This window comes from Rhinatrema bivittatum, chromosome 3, assembly GCF_901001135.1.
Source record: "Rhinatrema bivittatum chromosome 3, aRhiBiv1.1, whole genome shotgun sequence".
NCBI lineage: Eukaryota > Metazoa > Chordata > Amphibia > Gymnophiona > Rhinatrematidae > Rhinatrema > Rhinatrema bivittatum.
The window spans coordinates 300,069,258-300,093,667 of NC_042617.1; the positions used below are offsets into that span (position 1 = coordinate 300,069,258).

Sequence of the window (24,410 nt, forward strand, 5' to 3'; positions counted from 1 at the left end):
GATTTTCACAGTTTTATGCAGCCCTATATGGAGCAGACCCTAATATTAGGCCAGAAGGTATAAATAATTACTTAGATTAGTTACCATTGCCAATGCTGATGGAATCGCAGAGGGAATTTCTTGATAAAGAGATCACGGAGACTGAAGTAGCAATTGCTATAAAATCATTAAAACTGGGAAAATCACCTGGTTTAGATGGATTTACATGGTATTTTTATCAAAAATTTAGTAGTGTTTTGATTCCTCCTCTTACAAGCATGTTTAATTCTTTACACATCCAGAGTACCCTGCTGCCTTATTCGAACATTGCGAGAATAATTGTCTTGGCTAAACCGGGGTCTGCAGTTCTTATCGATCTATCTCCATATTGAATCTGGACTTGAAATTATTAGTGAAGATTTTAGCCTCCCGGTTAAATTGCTTTATTGCCAACCTTATTCATCCTTACCAGGCAGGTGGGACGATTGGCAGCCGATAACATCCGTAAAATTATAGACAACATGTGGTTAGTGAAATCTCGGAAAATCCCATCACTTTTTCTCTCATTGGATGCAGAAAAGGCCTTCTATTTAGTTCATTGGCCTTTTCTCTTTCAAGTGTTGGACAAGTTGAAGTTTGGGGGCTTTTTCAAATAATGGTTCAAACAATTATATTCTACACTTAAAGCCTGTATAAAAGTTAATGGAGGCTATTCAGGCATTGAATAGTATCCCAGAGAAGGGCTAGAAAAATAATTCTCCTTCCTGCTGGGTCTCCTGAAAGGAAAAGGGCTTGGAACCCACCCAGTCCGTCCCTCAGGGTAGAAGGGGAAGGCCGAATTCAGCAATAGTAATTGTTGCACGAGCTGGCCGCATGGCTGTTTGACCGGCCCCGCTTACCGATAGGGCGGGTTCCTCCACTAGCTCCCTCGCTGAGGCAGGGAATCCCTGCTGCTGTGTCCCCCCCATCCCGCCCCCCTCAGGTCCGTAGCAGCTCGCGTGCCAGCATAGACGCTGTCCGGTGCATGTGTCTCGGCAGGCCCCCTAGGCATGCGCGCGCACGCTCCCCCACCTCTTAAAGGGCCAGTGGCAAGGAAGTGGCAGCAGCCCGAAGAGATGACATCAGGATCAGGCCTCTATTTTACCTGAGGCCTGGCAGTCTGGGATAACCTTTGCATTGGGTCCTACTCCTGGAGAGTTGCTGGTTGCTGAGTTCCTGTTCCTGATCCTGTGCTCCTGATCCTGAGTTCCTGTCTCCTTGCCCTGGTCCCTGCATCCTGATTCCCACCTTGGATTGTCTTCTGGCTCCTGACCTCAGTTCGTCTCCTGGATTCTGCTTGTCTGCCGCCTGTCCTGACCTCGGGATGCCTCTCGACGTCTGCTTGCCTGTCACCACCCCTAACCCCGGAACGCCTCTCGATTTCTATTTGTCTGCCATCCGTCCTGACTCTGGCCTGTCTGACCTCGCCTTCACCTTGCACCATGGGATCTTCTTCACCAGGAAACCCCACCTAAGTCCTGCCGGCCCCGGCACCCAAGGGCTCAACCTGTGGGGAATGAGGGCTGGTATAGGTGAAGGTCCCGTTAGGGTTCCTGCTACGACCAGTTCTGCCTGCCGACTGCGGGGACCTGCGTGGGCATCCACTACAGGTAGTGACAACTTCACCTCAGCTAAGGGTCCACACCCCAGCTGGCAACAGCTAACAGTAATTGTTGCTATATGTCTCTGTATTTCTTTCCTTATTATGTCTCTTTTCTTTTTCTCTATTTCTTTTTTATCTGTCTCATTATATGTAAGTCGTCTGTTGCAGTACCTTATCTTGCTAGACATTTTCTTTCTGTGTCTCACTGAGCGTGCACACTTACCTCTTATCAGATAGTAGCGTGGTCGTTTCTCTGCCTGGTGCAGATGGCTAGCATTCGTGACTAGTGTGTTTGACCCTCTCTCTCAGATCTTCTGGTCTCCTGAAATCTTTGAGGGCACTATCTTTATCAGAGATGATCTTCTCTTGAAAAAAGACTCACTATTCTTTAAATAAGACAATAATGTATATCTGCCTAGACTGCACCCTCAATTCCGAACATGTGCTAATATCTTGCTCAGTGTATTCTCCGCCGGCTAGTTGAACTTTTCTTCCCTTTGTGAAAAAAATAAAGATTACTATGGTAATATCTGGCTAAAATTTCACAGAGGGATCAGCACAGGCTGGATACAGTGATGATTTGATATAAATTTAAAATCTTTTGTTTCTTTCTCTCGTTCTCTCTCTATGTTTGGCGAAGTTATATTCTTGCAAATATAAATGAATGTTTTTCTTTCCAAGATAAACTTAAACACAATTTCATGCCAAGATCCCATGGTATAAGTATGCATGTCATCACATAAATCTTTTGCTGCCGCATTGCTCTCTTCTGAAATAATAAAGTTTCTTTTCTTCAAAGCGCTGAGTTTCTTTTCATTGTTATGTTCAAAATACGCAAATCAATTTGAGTCCAACTCGATTGTAGGCTCTTATTATTCACAGAAACTTCCAAAATCTTATAGTTGCCTCACAGCATTGAAATGATCTAATCCTGAATTTGAGGTTACTCCAACAGGTTTAATACAGTAATTGCAAGTAAATGCTCAAATTTAACTTTAGCTTCATTGTGAGTAGAGCTGCTGTCAGTTTACTCAAACTCGGTGCAGGATCTGGTACCATTCATTAGTTTTCTAGGGGGAGAGAAGCATGGGGCCGTCACTTGCTCACCCCAATCCGGAGGGATCTGTACCATCCCCAGAGTAGTGGTATGTGCATGAGTGTGGGAAAGAGCTGCAGCAGGGAATGACAAGAGTGCTTCACACCTTGTGGCCATCCAGATGCATGATGTAGCTGGGAAAGTCAGACTGAGGTTTGCAATCTTATGCACTCATGGGCAAACCATTCTATCCAACACGCCCCCAATGCGACCCCAGTAACCCAATGCATTTGAATGCAACAGGGAAAACCATAAATAATTGCCTGTTACCCTCCTCCATCAGGAATTTTTAGAGGCCACAGGATCCAAACACAGTGTGCATGACTCCTCAGCTACCCAGATGTTGCTTTCTAACATGCCCTCCTCTCTGTTTTTTTTCTTTAAATAGGCCCAGAAGAGCAGTGTTATTCCCCCCAGAGGGCTGCATCCATGGCAGAAGATGGGGAAGGGGCTGCAGCTGAAGAAATATGGAGCTCTGCTCCCCACATGGCCACCCTCCTGCCTCTTGCCGGCATGCCTGTGCCAAAGTCCAGCCAGGGCCCACCTCAAGCCCCAGCAAACCTCCTGTATGCAAGCATGGAATCCACAACCACTCAACTCCACTCCCTCCTCACAGCGCATCTTGCCTGGGATAATGAATCATTCTTGGAGTCAAGCTGCACAGCAGCATCATCTGAGAATGCCCAGTATACCTCCAGTGGAAAGCCTAGCACTTTTCTCTCTCTTTTCTTTTTTTTTTTAAACAAGTATCCACTGTGGTGCTGATGTTGCTGGGGGTTGCAGTGTCTCACACCAGGAGGCAAGGGTAGTATGGCTCAGAAGTGATGGTGTGCCCCAGCTCTTCCACCGGCTTGGGGCAGCAGCAGCAGCCCTGCTGGTGGCCACCCCTCACCCCGCCAGCACTACACGGTACTGAGGACAGTGAGGGAGCAGGCACTGGGCCTACAGGCATCTGGCCAGCCTCCGCCAGTACATGGGAAGGCCCGTACCGCCAGCAGCCTCTGGAACTGGGGAACAGAACAACAGTGCTGATTCAAGCACCTCCGCTGACACACAGGCCTTTACTCATGCCATGGGAAACCCTAACTGCTGGGACAAAAATACTAGAGGATGCCTTATTTTATGAGGGGGGCTGGCAGGCCACAAGCTGACTCCCCAGACCTGCCCCCTGCATACCCAAGCTGTGCCACTAGAAAGACCCTAATCCCAGAATCAAACACCGTTGCCAACCATTGGAGACTACCCACACTCACAGGCCTCCCCAACCATGAGCACTCCATAGCACACATCATGCACTGGTGCAGGCGCATGCTTGAAGCCCCAAAGTCTGCACCATATGCATGGTGCAGACAAGCACAAACAAGTCCATCCAGGAAAGAAGAGGCTGGTGGATGCCCAAGCTTAAATTGAGCCAATCAGCCCTCCTGCTGGCCTCCGCCCTCTTCCAATATTCAGAGGTAGATCACCTCCATGGCTGTAGCCTCCCCCTTACATGGAGTTAGGAATTATGCCCTTCAACAGTGCTCACTGTCACCTGTATACCCCAACCAGTACATTCCAACCTTACCTACCAATTATTTGTAGCTAATCTTATCATTTATTCATGTTATTTGACGAATTATTGTTGTCTATTTTATATTTAATATTTAATGATTTACGTTCTTTTGTTCAAAACTCTGTTTAATGTAACGCCTTACCCGCGACAGTTTTGTTCTATGGAAACCGACCTGATTTGATATTTATATCGAGAATGTCGGTATATAAAAACCCTAAATAAATAAATAAATAAATAAATAAATAAATAAATCTCCTAAATATTCAGGTATGTATAATTTCCTGGAGTGTCTTGTTCATTAGAAATTATTGACTGGTAAAGAAATAAAATAAATTAGTTTAGGACTCCCCCAATTAGATATTTGCATGAGGACATTTATGACTCCTTTCAACCCCAACCAGGATGCAACGCTTGATCTGTGTAGACTCTCCCACTTTCAGCAAGTCCTTCAATGGCTATTCAGCATGGAAAACTTCTGGCAGGCTTTAGGTTAAGTTCAGCCTGTGTGATTCAGCAAATCTTATCCTTGGACAACAAAAAAGATGATCAATAAAACAAGTGGATGAAGGAGGTTATGAAGATCTGAGTTCCAAGGTAGAAACCTCAAATTCTTTGCTACTTCTCCCCTTATGTGCCACCCAAAAACCATCACCAAAGGGGATATACACTTTAAAATGTTTACATTCAGGCTCTGCTTTTCAGGAGTGATATGGAAGTAGCACTCATCACCGCCAGGAAGATTAGCTAAACCAAATATTGAAAGTATGAAGGGAACCCAGATGGCATCCATAAAAAAGCACCGGTATAAATAGTGTATGATTCTGATGCATTGCATGCTATCTCATTCACAGGTCTACCTGTCCGACAGGAATCTGAAGGTGGAGGAAAATGAGAAAATATGATCACACTATGACTGATGAGAGCTGGTTGGGATGGACTAAGAAAGGAGACTTTCCTCTGAGACATAAACTCATTGTAATTGTCCTGTATCTTCACTGCCCTGATAATGGAAGGCTAGTCAAAGATGTATTGAGTTAGTCCAATAAAAGGGTCCCCTCATCCCCTTATGACTTGTTTATTGATGCTTACCTCTACAGTGAGAGATCAAAATAAACTAATAAACATTAGTTAAAAACCGGCACCATATCCACCTCCAGCACCTGCTCCCCTCTATCACCACATAGATGACTGGGGCTTATTATATTGTTACTAGTATTATAACGCAGAGGTTGTCTCACACAAGAAACTTTAGCTTGTTATTAAACAGAAATGGGAATTAATTTGTCTTTGCTCAGCAGGTGGCAAAGTTCCAGTATCTGGATGGATTTTACCTTTCTATTGACTGCAGGTGTCTCCTCTCAGCTACAGCTATCTATTTCTTGGTTATTTGGTGCCAGTCATAATATTCTAGACATAAGGAGCCTGATATTCAAATGCTACTTAGCCATTTTAAATAGCACTCATCCAGCTAATTGACAGCTGCTGAATATCTGGCTACTTTCAGCAGCTGCAACTTAGCTGGATAAGTCACCTATCTGACCACTTAGCTGTATAAATTGTGGGTTAACATAGCCAAATAAGTAACAATATTCGTACTTTGCCGGTTATTTTAACTGGATAAGTTAGGCCGGCCTTAGAGCAAGTCTAACTTAGCTGGATATCACTTATCCAGCTAAGTGGCAGCAAACATGGGGATATTCAGCAATGTAGCCCTGAATATCCCATGTAAGTAAGGTGGATAAATCTTATCCGGCTAACTTATTTAGACGTTTTCTTTTTAATATTTGGTTCAAGATGAAGAGGCACAGAGACTAATAAAGGGAGTGAGTAGGACATTGGATAGAATTTTGTCTTTGCACCAGTTTCAAATGTGTATAGGGCCTTAATTTGTAAGACACTGCAATGTTTTCTTAAAAGCAGTGGGATACCACTATGTTTCCTACAGCAAAGGTCACAGTAATTATATTATTGAGTAGAAGGTGCAAAATTAACTCATTTAGGGGTGTCTTTACTAAAGATTTAGTCCCATTTTATGAATAGAGAAAATGTTTAGTAAATAAGGTTATAACGTCCATCAGCTCAACACTTCTGTTCATAACATAATACAACAGATTGAAATAAATTAGATACATGTAGGAATGATTCATCAAACAAAAGTTAATGAACACAGCAAACAGAGATGTCACCCCTCAGTTTACTGCATCCCTAAGCCATGACTGTTGGCAATTGGAAGGGTCTGACAGTAGATGGAGAACTCTACACATGCAATTTTTCTTACAGGGTGCTGAGAAAAGATGGATTTCTGACCTTAGCCCCTTAAGACTGTTATTATATTACACTGTACATCATCATAAAATATCTTAGTCAAAAATAACAGCATGCAATATGGAGTACATTTTTTAAATTGCTGTTTATTAGAAATACCCCATAAGCTCAAGATTTGTCAACCACAAGAACAAAGAACGAGCAACAGAATAGAGGTTCTATTCATCATATCTGAACAGCAGAGAACCCCTGCCCTCAGTACATTAGGAAAACATACATGGCATACAGACCAATTCATGATCAGCTTATGTTGCACATACTTAGAGCAAAGACTTCACATTTTGTATTGTACAAACATGAATGTTTTTCAACACACAACTGAATATCTAGGGGAAAATGTGATTGTCGGCATAGAAGAGACAGAACTGCTTCTTCTAGAAGATTTTCCCTCATGGAAGTACTCAGCTCATTCTTTCTTGATGCTTTATACCTTTAAACTTCTTGGAGGTCAAAGAAAAAGCTTTTGATAAAAACACATCAATAGCGAAATTATATGATCACATGTGAGGCCTACACAATGGAGTTAAGAGGGAAAAGAATGATACTTGGAGTCAGACTTCCTAAGGAGTTTGAGTCTGTGGGTAAAAACCCTTAGCAAATCAGCCTCTTAAAGACTTCAGTAGCCTAGCTACTCCCTAGGATAGGATAAAAGTATAAATGGAAAAGCATAATGCTAAGGTCTGGATTTATCAAAGGGATAGCTCCCCTGTTGTGTTTGCAAGGCGCTAATAAAAACTTCTATAGTGTCGCTAATACTCATTGTAAAACTGCAGAAAAATGAAGGTACAACTATTTGGGTTTGAATGGGATGATTCAAAGCTTTAACAGAAAGGAACGTAGGTGAGATGTTTCACTGTTGTTCAGAAATTCATGAAATGCCCTAATTATCATTACTGATTAATGAAAAGGCCATCAAAACTCAAATTGAAAAGAGACATCTGTCCGATAAGGGTTTTTATACAAAGAGCTAGCAATTAAGTGATTGTAAGAAATGAGTTTTAGGGAGGGAGAAGAGAATTGTTACTCCTGTCAATAGATAGCGAAACATTTCAAGAAAACAAGACGTGAGGACTAAAACATTTAGTTTAATACATCTGCCGCTTGCTTGAAGAACTTGATGAGGTCGTTGATACGATTGCCACCCCAGAACTTCTACCTCCTCCCCCTCCTCTAGCTCCTCCACTTGAGGAACTGAAACTGCTTCCTCCAGAAACGAATCCACCTCCACTTCTAGATCCGGCACCAAATCCACCACCACCACCGAATTGAGAACCGGCGCCATATCCACCGCCGCCACCGGCACCGAATCCACCGCCACCACCGGCACCGAATCCACCTCCGCCACCACTGGCACCGAATCCACCTCCGCCACCACCGGCACCGAATCCACCGCCACCACCGGCACCGAATCCACCTCCGCCACCACCGGCACCGAATCCACCTCCGCCACCACCGGCACCGAATCCACCTCCGCCACCAGCACCAAATGTAGTGCTGCCACTGACCACAGCTGAAAGACAAGATACATAGTAGGATTGACTCCAACACAAATACTCAGATTGACTCCAAAAGACTTCATCGTTTAAAGGGAACTGATGAAATAATCAAAATACTTACAGATATTAACAGGATGGACAATCTCCCCAGACATTCTGTAAAGGAAAAGAAACAGTCTAAGTAAATCAGAACATGGGTATAGTTAGTGAGACAGGAGATGTGGGGACTCAGAAAACCTTTCAACAGCAAGTAGCTGATTTTTAAAAATTGCCTTCTTGAAAAATTATCAAAGGGATAAATACATTATTTAATTTGATTTTGCTATTTCTAATTTATTACATCAAGACAAAAGTTTGAAAAAAAGCAGTACGGATATTAAACATTTAAAAGGTAAATTAAAAAGCCATTTCTTTGGTAAAATAATGCTTTACCCAAGGATTTTATTTTTTTTTCAGTTGCTCACCCAATTTGAAGATAAAAGTATGCACATACGGCCTGATTTTGAAAAGCATGTAAATGCTTAAAATTGGGTTTTACATGTGTAAATGCACTTTCCTCAAGTAAGTAGGCTTTTGAAAATTGCTATGACAGTATGTTACATTTACCCTTGTTCATAGGAGCTCCTTCATGTTCTATGTCCCATGTTCCTGGTCTTTCATCATTACCTCGTCGAAGTCTTCTGAATCTTCACCTCGTCCTAGTCTTCAATCAAGTTCTTGATGTCCCTGTTTTCATTCCAAGGTCAGCCTTCAAGATCATCTCTCATCCTTCCTCCAAGCGTGCCAGCATCCATGGTCCACAACCAGCGCATGGGGGGATGTGTGGGATGCTTCCTGGCACAAGCCCTGTCTCCAAGTCCATCTTTGCTGGATCAAGTCCTCGGAGTCCGTCCTTGTTTTTAGAGTTCCAAGTTCCAAGTCAAGTTTCAAATTCCTAGTCATGTTCCTAGTTCCAAGTCAGTGGATCTCTTGTGCTTAATTCCAAGCCATGTTCCTCATACCAAGCCATGTTCTTTGGACCAAGGGATATCCTGGCTCCCGCCTCATCTGAATCTCAGACCAGAGCCTGTCTCGCTCTCAGCATGGTCCGTGATCAACCTGTGGCAGGTTGTGTGGGGCATGCAGCAGGACAGCATGGTCTGCAACTAGCCCATGGCGGGCTGTGTAGGGCGTGCTGAGGTGAAGTGGTCATGGAAACTGAACTCTTACCTGAACAGGATCCTTCATTCATGTTCCTCTTCTCCAGAGCCTTTGTCCTAGTTCCACGTCTTTGTCCAAGTTCCAAGCCTTCAGTGTCTTCCTCAGCCTTTGTCTTTCCTGACGCACTCACCGTTCCAAGTAGTAGGTCCAAAAGGGCTATCGAGTGGCCAGAGGGCTACCCCAGAGACCATCATTGCATTGTTGGGTCTAACTCTGTGCGTGCAGGTTCAGCAGAAGCCTGAAAGCTATGTTCCAAGTCCAGCCCATGCCTGGATACGCTCTCCTTCCACGGTGTCTACCTTGGAGCCTTGCCCTGCAGTTGTGCCGTGATCCAAATGACCACACCCCTTACTTGCAACACAATGTGGATAGTTTTCCCTTTGAAAATTATCTAGCATGAAGTTTGTGCGCTAAAAGAATGCGTGTAGTCTGCACCTATTAGTGGGAGTGGCAGAAGTGGGAACAAATTACTTGGTGTAATTATGAAAATTTTAACTATGCATCCCTTGAACTGACCAGGTCATTGTGAACCCTAAGAACTGTGAACCCTAAGAAAAATCACTCTCTTGGATGGGGGTATGAAATAATGCACATACTTTTACATCTTCAAAAAATGCTACTCCTAGACTACAAAAGGGAGATCCAATAAGAAATCCCAGAGATAGGAAGACAAAAAGAAATGTCATGCTACTACAGTGTTTGGCTTTGGGGGAAACTAGAGAAAGCAAAGCAGCCAACCAAATAGGACCAAGTCGTGGCAATAAATTCTTTAAAGGGCAATTTTCTTACTGCCGTGCCTGCAAGCTGATGCTCACAGGGAAACTCTCCAAGCAGTTTCTTTTGGAAAAGATGGGCCCGGCAGAGAAACATGGGTGCTTCTGAATCTTTGTCCCTTACACTTGCTTTGAAGTGAGTACAGAGTACGTGTGATGTAGTACATGCAGGGATTTCATAATGAAATTCCACACATGCTTTCACTTCCCCTGATCTAACCCTGTCCAACTTTAACCTTGCAAAGAGGGAGGCAATAGTCTAACTGCATTTTTACGTGGACAAATGTGATTGCTGCATAAAAAAAACTTTTGATTATAGTTCCTGAATTCCTATAACCAAGATTTTTTAGTGGTGGTAAATGCCTTAGAACCAGTTCGGTGGTTCCAGACTCTAGTTCTTATGTCCCCTTTTCCCTCAAACAGTTCTGGTTTTCAGGATAACCAAACTATTAAATTAGCCTGGTTCTTAGACACAATAAGGTACATTTCAAAGGGACGTTTGTGGGTAAAACAGTATTTAATGCACAGAAATGATCTTTTAGGGGCAAAAAAAGGGGTGGGGCAGGAGCGGGGCATGGGGTGGACATGGGTGGTCCATGTCTGTAACATGAAATGTATGCATAATTATTTACATGCACAAGCACGCGCCGGGGGTCCCTTACTGCGTAACTTCTGCTATGGATGGCGAGTAAGGAAACAAAAAATTGAGGCTAGTTAGCGAGGTTTTAAAGGTAGGGGCTGAAAGGGAGGCTTATTATCGGGGGGCGGGGGTTAGGAAGTCCTATCCTTTTCCTGGGCAGACTGGGATCGGAGTGGATAAACTGGTAATTGCATCGGCACGCGTATCTAATAAGTTCTCCCCATTTACACGGTAGAGCCGGCATTTACGCACACATGCGCACGTCCATACTAAATTGTGCGCACATATTCACGCATACAGCGGATTTAATATCGTCACTCTGTGCGTCTATGTGGCTAAGCCTAAGCATTCATCTCATATTCGCACGTAAGTTTACCCAGACTAAGGGGAGGTGTTCCCGGGGGCAGAGATGGGGAGGGGTTTAGACTTAGGCACATAGTTTTGGATATTAAAAATATGCGCAAACATTCTCAGGGAAGATTTAATGTGGAATCGTGGATATTTTAGCAGGTGTAGCTTGTGTGAGTAGATTTAGTGGTATACTTTTCAAAGTGGACTGATGTGTGTGTAAGCCCGATTTGAAAACTGGTGCAACTTATGCCAACATTTACAAAATTATCCCTAAATGGTTGGGGACTGCCAGAACAGCTGAGAACCAGTGGTAGGAAGCAGGGGCTCAGAATATGAGGGCACTAAACTCTGAATTTTCTCTGCCCTTCAGTGTTTAATTTTACTTTCTCAGTTTCATCTCATCCACTGTTCCAATAGGAAGATAGAAAGAAATTACTACTTGTGATGTCTTGTTTCCTAAAAATAGCTGAAGCCCAGTTATTGTGATCACTTGCTTACCTCTAGCAGCAGCAAACTAAGAGATCTTTCTGATCTTGCTGATTTCACAGGACCACTAGAGAAGTTGCAGGAATTTGTTATCAGAATTTTTGGTATTACATATCCCATCATGCATAGTTGTACCAACCTGCATTCCTCCCCTACAAGAATAGTCCGGTAGGTTGCAATCTCAATGTCCAGAGCCAACTTGGTATTCATCACATCCTGGAGTTCCTTCATCTGGCGAGCCAGTTCCTCCTTGGCTTTGTGCAGGGCATCCTCCATCTCTTTCAGTTTTGCTTTGGCATCCTTCAGTGCAAGCTCCCCACGCTCTTCAGCCTCAGCAATAGCTGCCTGTAGTTTCTCAATCTACAAAACAAATATAAAAAATTGATTTTCTAAATGTATAGCTGGAGCACTGAAGAGACTTTCTTTTCTAACTGCTTCTGTTTTCTTCTTGTTTACTTGTTAATATTTATGCTAAATAATCCAGTTTATAGTTAGCGGTTTTCCAAACTCCGTCCTTGAGGTCCTAAACCAAGCCTTGTTTTCAAAATAACCAATACAAGGAAATTAACCTGGTTCATAAATTAATGAATGAATTTTCCAGGGGGTTTCATGTGTAAAACTGCCGTATGCAAGCCTAAGTAACATGTAAGCATGCATTTTCGGTTTCACTGTAAATTTTACAGAGGAAAAAAGGCGCAGTTCAGGGCATTCTGGAGCAGGTTTGGAAGTATGCAGGGTAGTTGCTATTTCTTAGAGATATACACACATTCATTACTGGAATGGTTTGTATACTTTTCTACCTGCTAATGGGCTCATGTAAGTAAAATCAATCTTATCTCTTATCTGCTGTTTTTCAATGGGAGCTCTGGGTGAAATGGTGGGGGGATTCAGGGTGACGTGCTTAAGGGTCTAGTTAAACTAGAAATGGACTGGGTATATTGGTGATTTCAAATATGTGCACAAGTACGTATTTTCAGAATGGCATCAGCCGGCGCTTTGCCCCTATCATGTGAAAGGGGCTGCCCAATGGCACCGGTAGCCCCTGTTACAGGGTAGGGACAAAGGTTGGCCATTGCCATTTTGAATAATGGCAGTCACTTGGCTAGGAGCAGGAGTTTGGCCTTCAGCCCCTACTACACCACCAGGGCAATTTTGATGAATCCTGTGGTGGTCAGGAGGGTGGGGAAGGGGTGTCTGTTGGTGTGGGAGGGCTCAATATTTTAATAAATGGGAAGGGATGGGACAGGTTCTTTTTATTAGGTTTTTATTATATTGTTTTTTGTCTCCCCCCCCCCCAAAAAAAAAAACAATAGGAAAAACAACATGAAATTTTGCTTTTTCTTCCTATTGGGTTTTTTTTTTTCCAATTTTGAAATGAAGCAAAATAGGAAATGTCCTCAGTATTTCTTATACAGCTCCCTCTGCACAATTATACTAGTATGAATGCCCGCAGGTCATCTTACAAATAGGCTCTGTGTTCACAGTGCGGCATTGCGTCCATACCTGCTTCTTTATACTGTCAATTTCAGCCTTCTTCCTCTGGATCATGCGGTTCAGGTCTGAAATCTCACTCTTAGTGTTCTTCAAGCTATCCCCATGTTGGCCAGCAGCCTGCTGGAGCTGTTGGTACTGTAACAATCACAAATAATTGGCTAGGATGAAAGAAGACTAAAAGGCCATCAAACAAGATATTGTTAATTACCTAACAGCTCTGTATGTGGTAATCTAGGAGGAGATGAAAAAATATGATTTGGTAACAAAGGTCTGTAAAAATGAAAAATAAATCCTTTCCTGTCCCCAAATATGAGGATCAAATAAATGTCACCGGCTCACCACTTTGCCCTAGAACCTAGCTACATCACCCTACCACCCATATCTTCACTGTCTAAGCTTGTTTCCAATTTACTTTGGAAAGTAGCTATTAATAAAAAGGATCACATGTGAACACTTTTAGAAATGATTATCCTTTGTGCAGAACCGAACAACTTAAGGAGACAGTAAGCTGAAATGCCATTTTTCTCGTACATGCTCACATCTTCTAGCTTGCAGCATTCTTTGTTGGAATTACAAGGTTTCTATTCATGTACCATTGGTATCTTCTACTAAATATCCTTAACCCTTGTTCTGGGATAGGAGCAAGGAGAGCAGAGGCACCCGGGGGGGGGGGGGGGGGGAGCAGGCTTCCAGGCCCATTTTCCAAGTCTCTCTCCCACTCTCACACAGTACAGCAGCTGGGGGTGAGGGTGGGGAAGGAGTCAATTGTTGGGAATCTCAGCCAGCAGGCGTCAGCTTCCGCTTCGCTCCCCGGAAGCACAGGTCAGGCTGCTCCCAAACCCTACTGCTGCACAACTCCCACATGGCTTCAGACGCCGCCAACTTCCTCCTCGCGTCTGCCTCCCTAGGCACGCGCGCGTGGGGCATCTGCCGCTTCTTAAAGGGGCCGTGGCGGGAAACCTCGCCCTGGTCCCCAAAGATGAAGTCATCATTCAGGGCTATTAAAATCTAGCTCCCTGCTCTGTTCCTTGCCTTGGCAACAGGTCAGCTCATCCAGAGTAGCTAGTTACTTGTTCCTACGTTCCAGCCTCCGTTCCTGTGTTCCTGCTTGCTCCAGTTCCAGTTCCTGAGTTCCTGTTCCAGTTCCTCTATTCCTGTGATCCTGCTCCCATGGTTCCACTCCTTCTCCTTTTTCCTGCCTTCGGTTGTCTCGTCGGTTCTGACTTCAGCCTGGTATCCTGATTCTTCTGTCTTCTGCCTGTCCTGAGCTTTGGTGTATTCTCAGGCTCCTGCTTGTCTTCTGCCTGCGCCAACTTCTGGCCTGGTTTATCGTGCTGCACTGCTGCCGCCTGCCTCGACTCCTGGACCGTCTTCGTTCTCCTGGACTTCCACCAGCCCTAACTCAGACTGCCTATTGGACTTCCCTCCGACAGGAGACCTCCGCCTAAATCCTGCCGGCCCCGGCGCCCAAGGGCTCAACCTGAGGGGAACGAGGGCTGGTATAGGTGAAGCTCCTGATAGATCTTCTGGTCTTGCATCACCTCCCGGCTACGAGAACCACCAGAGAGCCTCCCTTCAGTGCATCCTCCAGCTCTCAAGCTCGATCAAGGATCCACAGGTCTAACATCAGTCCTCCAAGGCCCTCATGTTTCTGGGGTGACTCTCAAGAGGTGACTTTCAATTCTTTGCCCTGGGGAGGTATCAGTTCACTTTCAGCTTTCAGGGATATGAAAGCCAACAAAATACTCTGGAGGCTCGAGTTGAGTATCCCAATTACACATTTACTGGAAAAGTTCTTAGATGGCAAAAATGACGTCAGATCTTGACATATATGGTGTTAGATCACAGACCTCCAAATTTATCTGTAAAAGTGTCTCTCAGTAATGGGCCAGGTAAACTCTTACCCTCCAAGGCTTGGCAAAGTAAAATTTCCCAGGTGGGCAAAGTTATCCTAAATGAGAGGAAAAAAAATCATCTTCCAACTTACTGGCAAAAAAATATGTCTAAACCATCGCAAAGTCTCCCATGTAATATTTCTTCTTCCCAGGGTGAAGACTCCAGGTGTATCTGGATCTTCAGAGGTATCAATAAGGTTTTACTCACAGTTCTCCTCTTCAAATATCAAAAACAGGGTAATTATTAGGAAAGATCCAGCTATCAGGGACACAGCAGCTTTCTCAGATGTCCCCTCTTCAGGGAAGGAAAAGTGGCCACAAATTTCCTTCCTTCTAACTCAAGGCAAAAATCTTCACAATAATGTGAAAATCCAAATTCATTCTACAGCGAGTTACCCCTGATCCAACCCATGTTTGGGTATGGAAAGCAGAGGAATCTTCCCTACCTCCTGGTCTAACCTATTGGACTCCCCAAAGTCCTCTAGTGAGGGGTACCTGGGCTCTCACAGGAATTCAAAAATATAACTAAAAACTTCCTTAGACAAATCACTGGGACCTGTTCCAGGAGGTACTGGTCCCTTCCTACAATAGGTAGTGTGCACAAAGATCAGGGGAGCAAAACTCGAACTCAGGAAAACCCTCCTGCTCTTCTGTCTTCTAACTCAAAATGCTACACTGTGAAATGTTGCAGACTGCATTTATGAACAGCAGGGAGCTGGCCATTCCAGCACCCTCAGTGGAGGAGCTGTTCCTGAATGGTGCATCCATCCCTGTGCTACCTAACTCTATCCTAGCTCAAAAGGAGTTAGAACTAGACTCAATTTATAGTGGATCCAAAAGGGTCATTACACATGCTTTTGGCATTTGGTTGCAATTCAGATAATCTTTACCTCAAATATTCTTAAATTTTGCTTTAAGAGGATATCACCAGAATTTGGATTTTGGGAGATTTCAGAAGAGTTTTGCCATTTGCTGCATCAGTACAATTCATACTTGCTATTTCTGCAGTGGGAATCCACTGGAAATTCTGACACTGAGAGATGAAATGATCTAGTAAATTAATTTATGTATTTATTGAGAAATTTGTAATTCACAGTTTCTTTGCTCCTGATAAGCATTGAAGAATGTTTATGTGTAGTGGTAAAGCCCCTTACCATAGAATACATAATTGAGTTTAATTTTTGAACAGCCTGCCTAGATGGAGGTAAGCAATTCTTACCAACAACAACAGAGACACACAAAAGCCTAAGGGACAATTGTAAGTAGCCTGCCTAGTTGCATGTGACTCTGTACCATATTTTCCCTATGAAAAATTGTCCATGGCTATAAAGGGCTCATGGACAATGTGTCTTCTTTTCAGTGAGCAGATGTTTGCAGGAAAACAATGTACATAGATTTGTCAAACCAATCTACTTGTGTTGTCTTCCAGTCCCTCACTAAACACACCACCAGTACTGCTTAACTTTGATCCAACTAAAAGTACAAGAATTATGGAACCCCACAAGTGCCTTGAGCTGGATTAAGTGAGACAATTTTCAGACAGCAAATATAAGCAGATAAATCACTATTTACCAGCTTAAATGGCTTGTAAAATTGTCCCTGTTGAGCGCTTGGATCTTTCATACTGCTTAATCATTGCTCACCTGGTTGTCATAATGAGTCTGGGCTTCAGCTTGGCTCCTCTTGGCGATGTCTTCATACTGAGCTTTGATTTCACCAATGATACTGCTCAAATCCAGGCTTCGGTTATTGTCCATAGACAGGATGACAGAGGTGTCTGAGAGCTGTCCTTGCATCTGAGTCATCTCCTGCAAATCATGCAATGCATCAGTTGACACTGCTCTATGAACAAGACTCTCTTTGCAGGCTCATAGTTCCACATTCAAATTTCCTGATGCATTTAGTAGAAATGATGTGCTAGTTTTATTAAAATTACTTAGAAATTAAAAATAATCAATTAAAAAATAAGAAGTGGTGGCATCTGCATGAAAGATGTTGCTAAGATGTATAAAGTTTTCTAAGAGAGCTATATTTAAAAGCTTTCCCCAGCCATTGCATATTTATCCAGGAACGTTATTACATGGATAAAACGTACTTAGATAAATCAGAGGCATTCTGGGGTGTTCCAGGTTGGGACTAACTTACAGAGATAATAATACCAATATTCAGCAGTCCTAAAGCAATCTGGATAAACTGGACTTTATCTGAGAATATTCAGCAGAACACATAAGTGGCTGAGCTCTGCTGAGTATCCAGTTAAGTTTTCAGGGCAATTTTCCTTGGATAACTTACCTGCTTGCCAGTTCTCTGAATATGGAACTAAAAATGTCAAACTGAAATACTGTGAGGATATAATTCATTTGGTACAGATGCTTTTCATGAAACAGAATTTTTACCTGATAAAGACTCATTTGATCTCTGCCCATTTTCCCTACATACTGCAATGTTGGTCTTCAGCTTTACCCTCACTTCTCCAATCCTAAGAATCCTCTAGGGTTGTTCCATGTCTTCTTGCCTCCCCATCTCCTCTGGGAGGTTGTTCTATGCACCCACCATCCTTGTGGTGAGGAAATGCATTCTTACGTTATGCTAGATCCTATATGCCTCCAATTTCCTGTCATGATCCCGTGGTCTAAAACTTCCTTTCCATTGAAAAAATGCTTGCCTATTGCACATTATTAATAGCCTTTAGATATTAGAATGTCTTACATCCATGGAAATGTAGATCCAGATATTAGTTCACTGTTAAACCAAATGGGGCAGATCTTTAAACCTGCGTGCGGGCGTAGATTTGTTCGCGCAACCCGGCATTAACAAATCTACGCCTGATTTTATAACATGCGTGCGCTGCCACGCACATGTTATAAAATCCAGGGTCGGCGCGCGCAAGGGGGTGCACAGTTGTGCAACTTGCGCGCGCCGAGCCGTGCAGCCTTCCTCCGTTCCCTCCGAGGCCGCTCTGAAATCGGAGTGGCTTTGGAGGGAACTTTCCTTCTGCCCCCCCACTGCACCTTCCCCTCCCTTCCCCTATCTAACCCACCCCTACCTAAAACCCCCTCCTGACCTTTATCAGGAAAGTTACGCCTGCCTCTGGCAGGCATAACTTGCGTGCGCCAGCCGGCTGCCGACGCACCATCCCCCGGCACGGTGGCTGTTCAGAGGCCTCGGTCCTGCCCCCAGAACGCCCCCGGGCCAGTGCCCCGCCCCGGCCCTGCCCCCGGAACACCCCTTTTTCGAAGCCCTGGGACATACGCGCATCCCCGGGCTTGTGCGCGCCGCCGAGCCTATGCAAGATAGGCTCGGCGCGTGCAGAGGCAGCTTGGGGCAGCTTTTCGGGGGTTACGCGCATATGTTATGCGTGTAAACCCTTTGAAAATCTGCCCCAATGTGTTTATTGCTCTTGGTTTAGTCACTATTGGATATCTACAGCAGAAATGTACTGCACCCAAGGTTCTCTTTACTAGCTATGTGAGTGCCGTAGCAGTCATACCGCTGGTCCAGATTTAGGTGCCTTACAAGCACCGTGTGGGTGAATAAACAGATACTCCGCATGCTCCAACTCATGCCATGACTTTATCTGTATACTCAGTTCTAAAATTCAACATATTTTTAAAAGTTAAAACAAATCAAGCACATTTTCTGTATTTAGAATTCTTCAAACTTCTATTCCTTCTTTAAAAGGATAAGGTGAATTCCCAGTGGAATCACACTGTATAAATGACCATTACCTTATCATACAGGGCTCTCCGGAAGTTGAGCTCATCCTCCACAGCGTCCTTCCTCGCCTCCAGCTTCACTTTATCCATGTAGGCGGCATCCACATCCTAAAAAATGGCAATAGCAGAATGAAAAGTTTAATCTATCTCAGGATATTACACGCAACAGTATAAGAAAAGGGAATAGCCACTGCTATTAATTGCATCAGTAGCATGGGATCTTCTTAGTGTTTGGGTAATTGCCAGGTTCTTGTGGCCTGGTTTGACCTCTGTTGGAAACAGGATGCTGGGCTTGATGGACCCTTGGTCTGATCCAGCATGGCAATTTCTTATGTACCAGAATATTAAAGGCTCTATTTCTTTATCTTAAATGTAAACCTGAGTGTTCATATTAACTACTTAAAGAAGAGGGTAGGCCGAAGGAATTCTTAATAATGTTCATTGGGTTATACCTCATTAAGCAAACAATTCCTGCATTACTATAACCAACAGCCTTCTTCCTGGTACAGAAAAACATATTTTGACAAATTTAGATCTTTACTAGATCTTTTCAGGCAGTGGCGTAGCTACGGGTGGGCCTGGGTGGGCCGCATAAGTCCTGATTATCCAGCTAAATGGCACTGAACATGCTTTGAATATTGGACCCCCCATGATTACTGATCTTGACAATACAGGGGAACATTCACCAACAGGAGTATTTTACTAACTGTTCCCTTCAAACAGAGAGTGACTGACTGCAGGAGCCCTCTGCACGTTCAATGACCCTTCCAAACATTTGGAGTCCGGATGATAGATGCCAATCGGTAAGAAACAATAAGAGGGTGCAGTAGATGCTTCCTAAAGTTTTGAGATTTTTAAAATACACTTATTGTTAGATTCTTTCTGTTCTTTTCACTTCCGTGATCTTGTGGCCTGTGTTACTCACCTTTTTCAGCATTACAAATTCATTTTCTGCAGCAGTGCGCCTGTTGATTTCGTCTTCATATCTGATGAGTTAAAGGAAAGAGAATAATTTACTGCTTGTCATCCTAAGTTAGTGGTATGTTATTAATGACTGGGATTTAGATACACTAGGACGTCAATATTCTGTGGGATTGTACAGGTTAATTTTTGAGTTAGTCAATAAAACCCAGGTTTTGAATATTTGTCTCTGCTGACTGGCTAAATGTGTCTTGATGACTCATTACTGGCCCAAAATGTATCCAAATATAGAGGCAGCAATGAAGGGTCTGGGGATAAAGTTTAGCCAGTGAGAGCTGATATTCAGTGCTAAATTTAGCCAAGGACGTCTGGTTGAAAATGAAGCCATCCTAAAGTTATCCGAGTAACTTAAGTGGGGTGTACTCAGTGAACCACTTATCTAACTATGGGGGTCATTTACTAAGCATTTTTCCCATAGACACATAATGGTATAAAACCTTTAGTAAATACACCCTATGTTCCTTGAAATTCTGGGTAACTTTCCTACCACTGGCCTACTTCTATTCACCTCTGTGTTGCACATTTGTATGCTAACTACTGCTATCATGCTTGCATTGTCAGCTCCATTATATTCAAACTGAATTATTGCAGTACAGTGCAGTAAATATATCTGTAGACTTCCATGAAAATATTTGTATTTATCTAATCCTTTTCCTTTCCTTCTAGTGTAGATCGAATTAGCTGAACATATAAAGAAAACACTTCATTATGCATGAGTAGATTTCTTGCTACCGCTGTGTGAAATTATAAGCTGCTTTTCCTACACGTGAAATGTTTCCAGGGACCTAAAAGTGTCCAATATGTACAGTAAAACTGAAAATCGCTCTGATTTACTAAATTGTTACCCAAATACCAAACATCTTATGGTTGCACTGGAGTGCAGCTTTCGTTTACTCAGTTGAGTTCTTAGAGGAGGCTTTAGGATTCCGCATACTTTTTCTTAAAATCCTCCACGAGATCTTGCATGTTCCTCAGTTCTGCATCCATTTTTCCTTTATCGTTCTTTAGGGCTTCCAACTTCTTTTTAAGGAACTTGATGAAAGACTCAAAGAAAGGTGTAAGGTCGTCCCTTTTGGAACCAGAATGTTGAGTGTGCTCCTGCAAGAAGCTCCACTTTGTCTCCAGTACCTTGTTCTGTTGCTCTAGGAATCGGACCTGATACCCAGGAGGCAAAAATGATGTCATTGTTTACATTTTTTAAATTTTCACTGAAACATCAAATACAGCAATGTAAATGATCTTCACTAAAACACAAAGTTTATAACATAAGATTGTTTATTACATTGGCAACAAAACAACAGAATCTACAGTGTTTATTCTACCAAAGTTATCAAAGCTACTAGTTTTTTCACTTCCTAACGGCCAGATTTTCAAAACCATTTACATGCTTAAAACTGGATTATACATGTGCAATTGCACTTTATCCGTGTATGTGAGCTTTTGAAAATTGCTACAATTGTCAATAGGTTTTACCTGCATGCGCCTAACGCAATTTAAAGTTTTTCAAAATTGCTGTGATAGTATCTTACATTTAAAGGCATAACCGCTTTGAAAATTCACCTGGTAGTATTTTATTTAAAAAATATATATATGTAAATTAACCCACACATGTTATGTCCTATAAACAACAGGTGCATCTTTTAGGGAGTTATTCTCTGCGCATACCACGCCAATTATCTGTGAATTTTTAAAATAAACTTATGTGTATCAGTTTGCATTGAAAATTCAGAGTAAAGTCTGTGCAGAAAAGGAATGTGTAGACTTTACCCAAACATGCACAGCTATAAAAAGAGTATTGTTCAAAGGCATTTCCAGGGATAAAATGGTTCTTTACTGACAGAAATTACTTCTTATAAAATTGCCTGCCTGTATGTCCTGTTTGTGCATAAGTTTATCAGACAGCTTGGAGGTATAACTGGGGTGAAAGGAGGGTGTGGTTCAGATTTACACATCTGCTTTTGGATTTTCAAAAGTATGTGCGTAAAATTTCTCACCTATTTCCTATGTACAAACTAGCTGTGTGCAAGAAGTTTTAATGGGATCATTTTCAAAGCAAATGTTCTTTAAGTTCACTTTGAAAATTAGTGCAACATATGCAAGTATTTGCCCTCTTTTTTATGTGGCCTGCTATAAAATAATCCCTAGTATAATTTATGACAAATGCTTCAGATGTATTTAGAAATCCACACAGCTTGGTAAAACACGACAATTTCTCACAAATGAAACTAAAAGGAGAGCTCCCACAGATCCCCAAATTTGCCATAATGGCTGAAAAATAATTAAATCACCTAAGAAACATGGAAAAGTGAAAACAGGAGGATTTTCCCCCCAGTTTCTCTCATATATTTGACTCTCTGTTAGCTACTTAGAAACAATGGTCATCAAACAAGTTGAGGGCAATGCCTTTTTATTAACCTAACTTAGTACACGGGTGACTCACTTTTGAGAGATATCCTTACTTTATCAGGACAACACAAAATGAGCAAAGATTTATGTTCCCTAAATACATAAGTCAATCTTTGGTTGATTACAGCATCAACCCAATCCAGTCAATGATGCAGTTGCTTATTCAGCCAACAGCTTTTCTTGCTCATTCTCCAGATCCCTGATGAAGGGATCATATAAGTCCTCAAAACTGAATCACCAAGCATGAGGTCAGTCCAATAAAAGATATCAGCTGGTACATTTTTGCTGACCCATTTTCTATGTATTTAAGTGGACCACCATCATGACTACAATCTTTAAATTAAGAGGATATTTAAGCGATGGTATTTTGGTCATAGAGAGGACAATTTTCAAAGCCATTTAGGCAAGTAAAAATGAAATCAGCCGTTTGTAAATTGTCCTCCCACAAAATGGCTAAACACATGTGAGGCGTCCCACAGCATGCAGCCACCTTACAACGAGGCACTCCCAGGGACATGTTTAAGTCAAGGGAGGAAAATTATGAACTGGGATTGTATTTGCAGATCTACACGTGTTATTTTTTAATCTCCATAAGAAAGCACCTGCCCAAAAAGCAGAAGCCCACAGCCTCTACTGATTCTTTCCCTTTTGAGAAATGATGTAAAGGTCACAGGTACAAAAGTAGCCATAGACTTTTCCCAATGCAGGCACTTTGAAAATTGCCACCTTTAGTGAAATAAGATTTTGTCATTCTTGGACACTTGGCTATAAGAGAGTCAAAGCTAAATCTGAACTTACAATCATAAGGATTTACATGCATGGTCATGAAGTACTTTCACGGAAGCAGAAAGGTCTCTCAGTCTATGTTTTTATTCTGAGTTACTGAACAAGCAACAGCAATTAACACCAAAGACTTACCTTGTCAATGAATGAGGCAAATTTATTGTTGAGGGTCTTGATCTGTTCCCTCTCCTGTGTCCGCACTTTCTGGATTTCTGGATCAATTTCCAAGTGTAATGGTGACAGGAGACTTTGATTGATGCTCACTGGTTGGATTCCACCAGGAGGGCAAACAGGAAATCCAGGGCCACCTGCCATACCCATACCACCTGCTCCACCACCAAATCCTCCACCACCAAATCCTCCACCTCCTGCTCCACCACCAAAACCTCCACCTCCTGCTCCACCACCAAAACCTCCACCACCAAATCCTCCACCTCCTGCTCCACCACCAAATCCTCCACCTCCTACTCCACCACCAAAACCTCCACCACCAAATCCTCCACCTCCTGCTCCACCACCAAATCCTCCACCTCCTGCTCCACCACCATAACTTCCACCCACTCCTCCATGAACACTGCCTGTGCTAATGGAAAGATATTTGGTTCCTCCTAAGTATAAACTTTGGCTGCTAAATGATTTATTGGCCCTTCCACGACCTCCCCCACCTCTTCCACCGTGAGATACGGAGGCCGAACTGAAGCTGCTTCTACCCCCACCTCCACCGCCCCCTACTGAGGAACTGCTAAAGGCCTTGCCTCCTACCGCCCTTCCCCCAGATACGCTGAACGACTGCTGACTGTGCCGCTGCATCTTGAGGGGCTCAAATAAGAATGGGAATTTTAAATATTGTTAGCAAAGCAGAGGAGAGGATGGACAGGAATGATTCCCCTCTGAGAATTAGAGCCAGGTTTCTCCTTTTATCTGTTTCAAGAGATGGGCTTGGCTCTATGGGAGTAGGGAGACTAATTTAGTTTAATCATTGATTTGGCAACTGTGGCATGCCTGGCAGCAACCATTCCTTTCCAACTTGTTAAATGGAGTGTTAAATGAAACACACCTACTAAACTGAGTACAATTTTTAAAAATGATTTGCTTGCAGGCTTTAGTCTTATGAAACACTTTTATCCAGAGTCTATGTCTACAACAGAGTCTTAAAATATACCAGTAATGAGATTCAGGTATTTGCTTTAAGTAATGTTTCATGTAAGCTCCCTGTCTTCCATCTAAAGATGCAAGATGCATATTCTATCCATGCGTTCCTCAATCCACAAATGAAAATATTGCATCTTCTTCACCTGATATATGTTGGGTTTTTTTTAAGTTATTTGCAGATCCAGGTTCCGAGGTTGCTATCTTTTAAAGGGGCAGATGCTATTACCTGGGTCTTACTGCCCAATTTCTCTGCTTAACATTGAAACGAAGCTATTGGTGAAAATAATGGCCGATAGGCTAGTGAGTTGCATGCCCTGCTTTAGTGAGGATTCTCAAATGGGCTTCATATAAGGGAGGACTTCAGTACACAACATAAGATGGGTTGTGGCTTCCATAGAATATAGTGCACAGCATCGCTTACCCTCTCTGCTCTTGAGTTT

At 42.9% G+C, this 24,410-nt stretch overlaps 1 protein-coding gene across 1 annotated transcript in view; it reads right to left on the reverse strand.

Moving 5' to 3' along the window:
- The window catches only part of LOC115088575 (keratin, type II cytoskeletal 5-like), a 114,546-nt gene extending 91,336 nt beyond the window's left edge, over nt 1–23,210 (reverse strand). The window contains 9 exon segments of the mRNA XM_029596832.1: nt 7,686–8,107; nt 8,215–8,249; nt 11,683–11,903; nt 13,047–13,172; nt 16,576–16,740; nt 18,661–18,756; nt 19,574–19,634; nt 20,564–20,784; nt 22,954–23,210. Of these exon segments, the coding sequence (XP_029452692.1) occupies nt 7,686–8,107; nt 8,215–8,249; nt 11,683–11,903; nt 13,047–13,172; nt 16,576–16,740; nt 18,661–18,756; nt 19,574–19,634; nt 20,564–20,784; nt 22,954–23,139 (1,533 nt within the window). The 5' untranslated portion in view covers nt 23,140–23,210.
- Between the last annotated feature and the right edge of the window lie 1,200 nt (nt 23,211–24,410).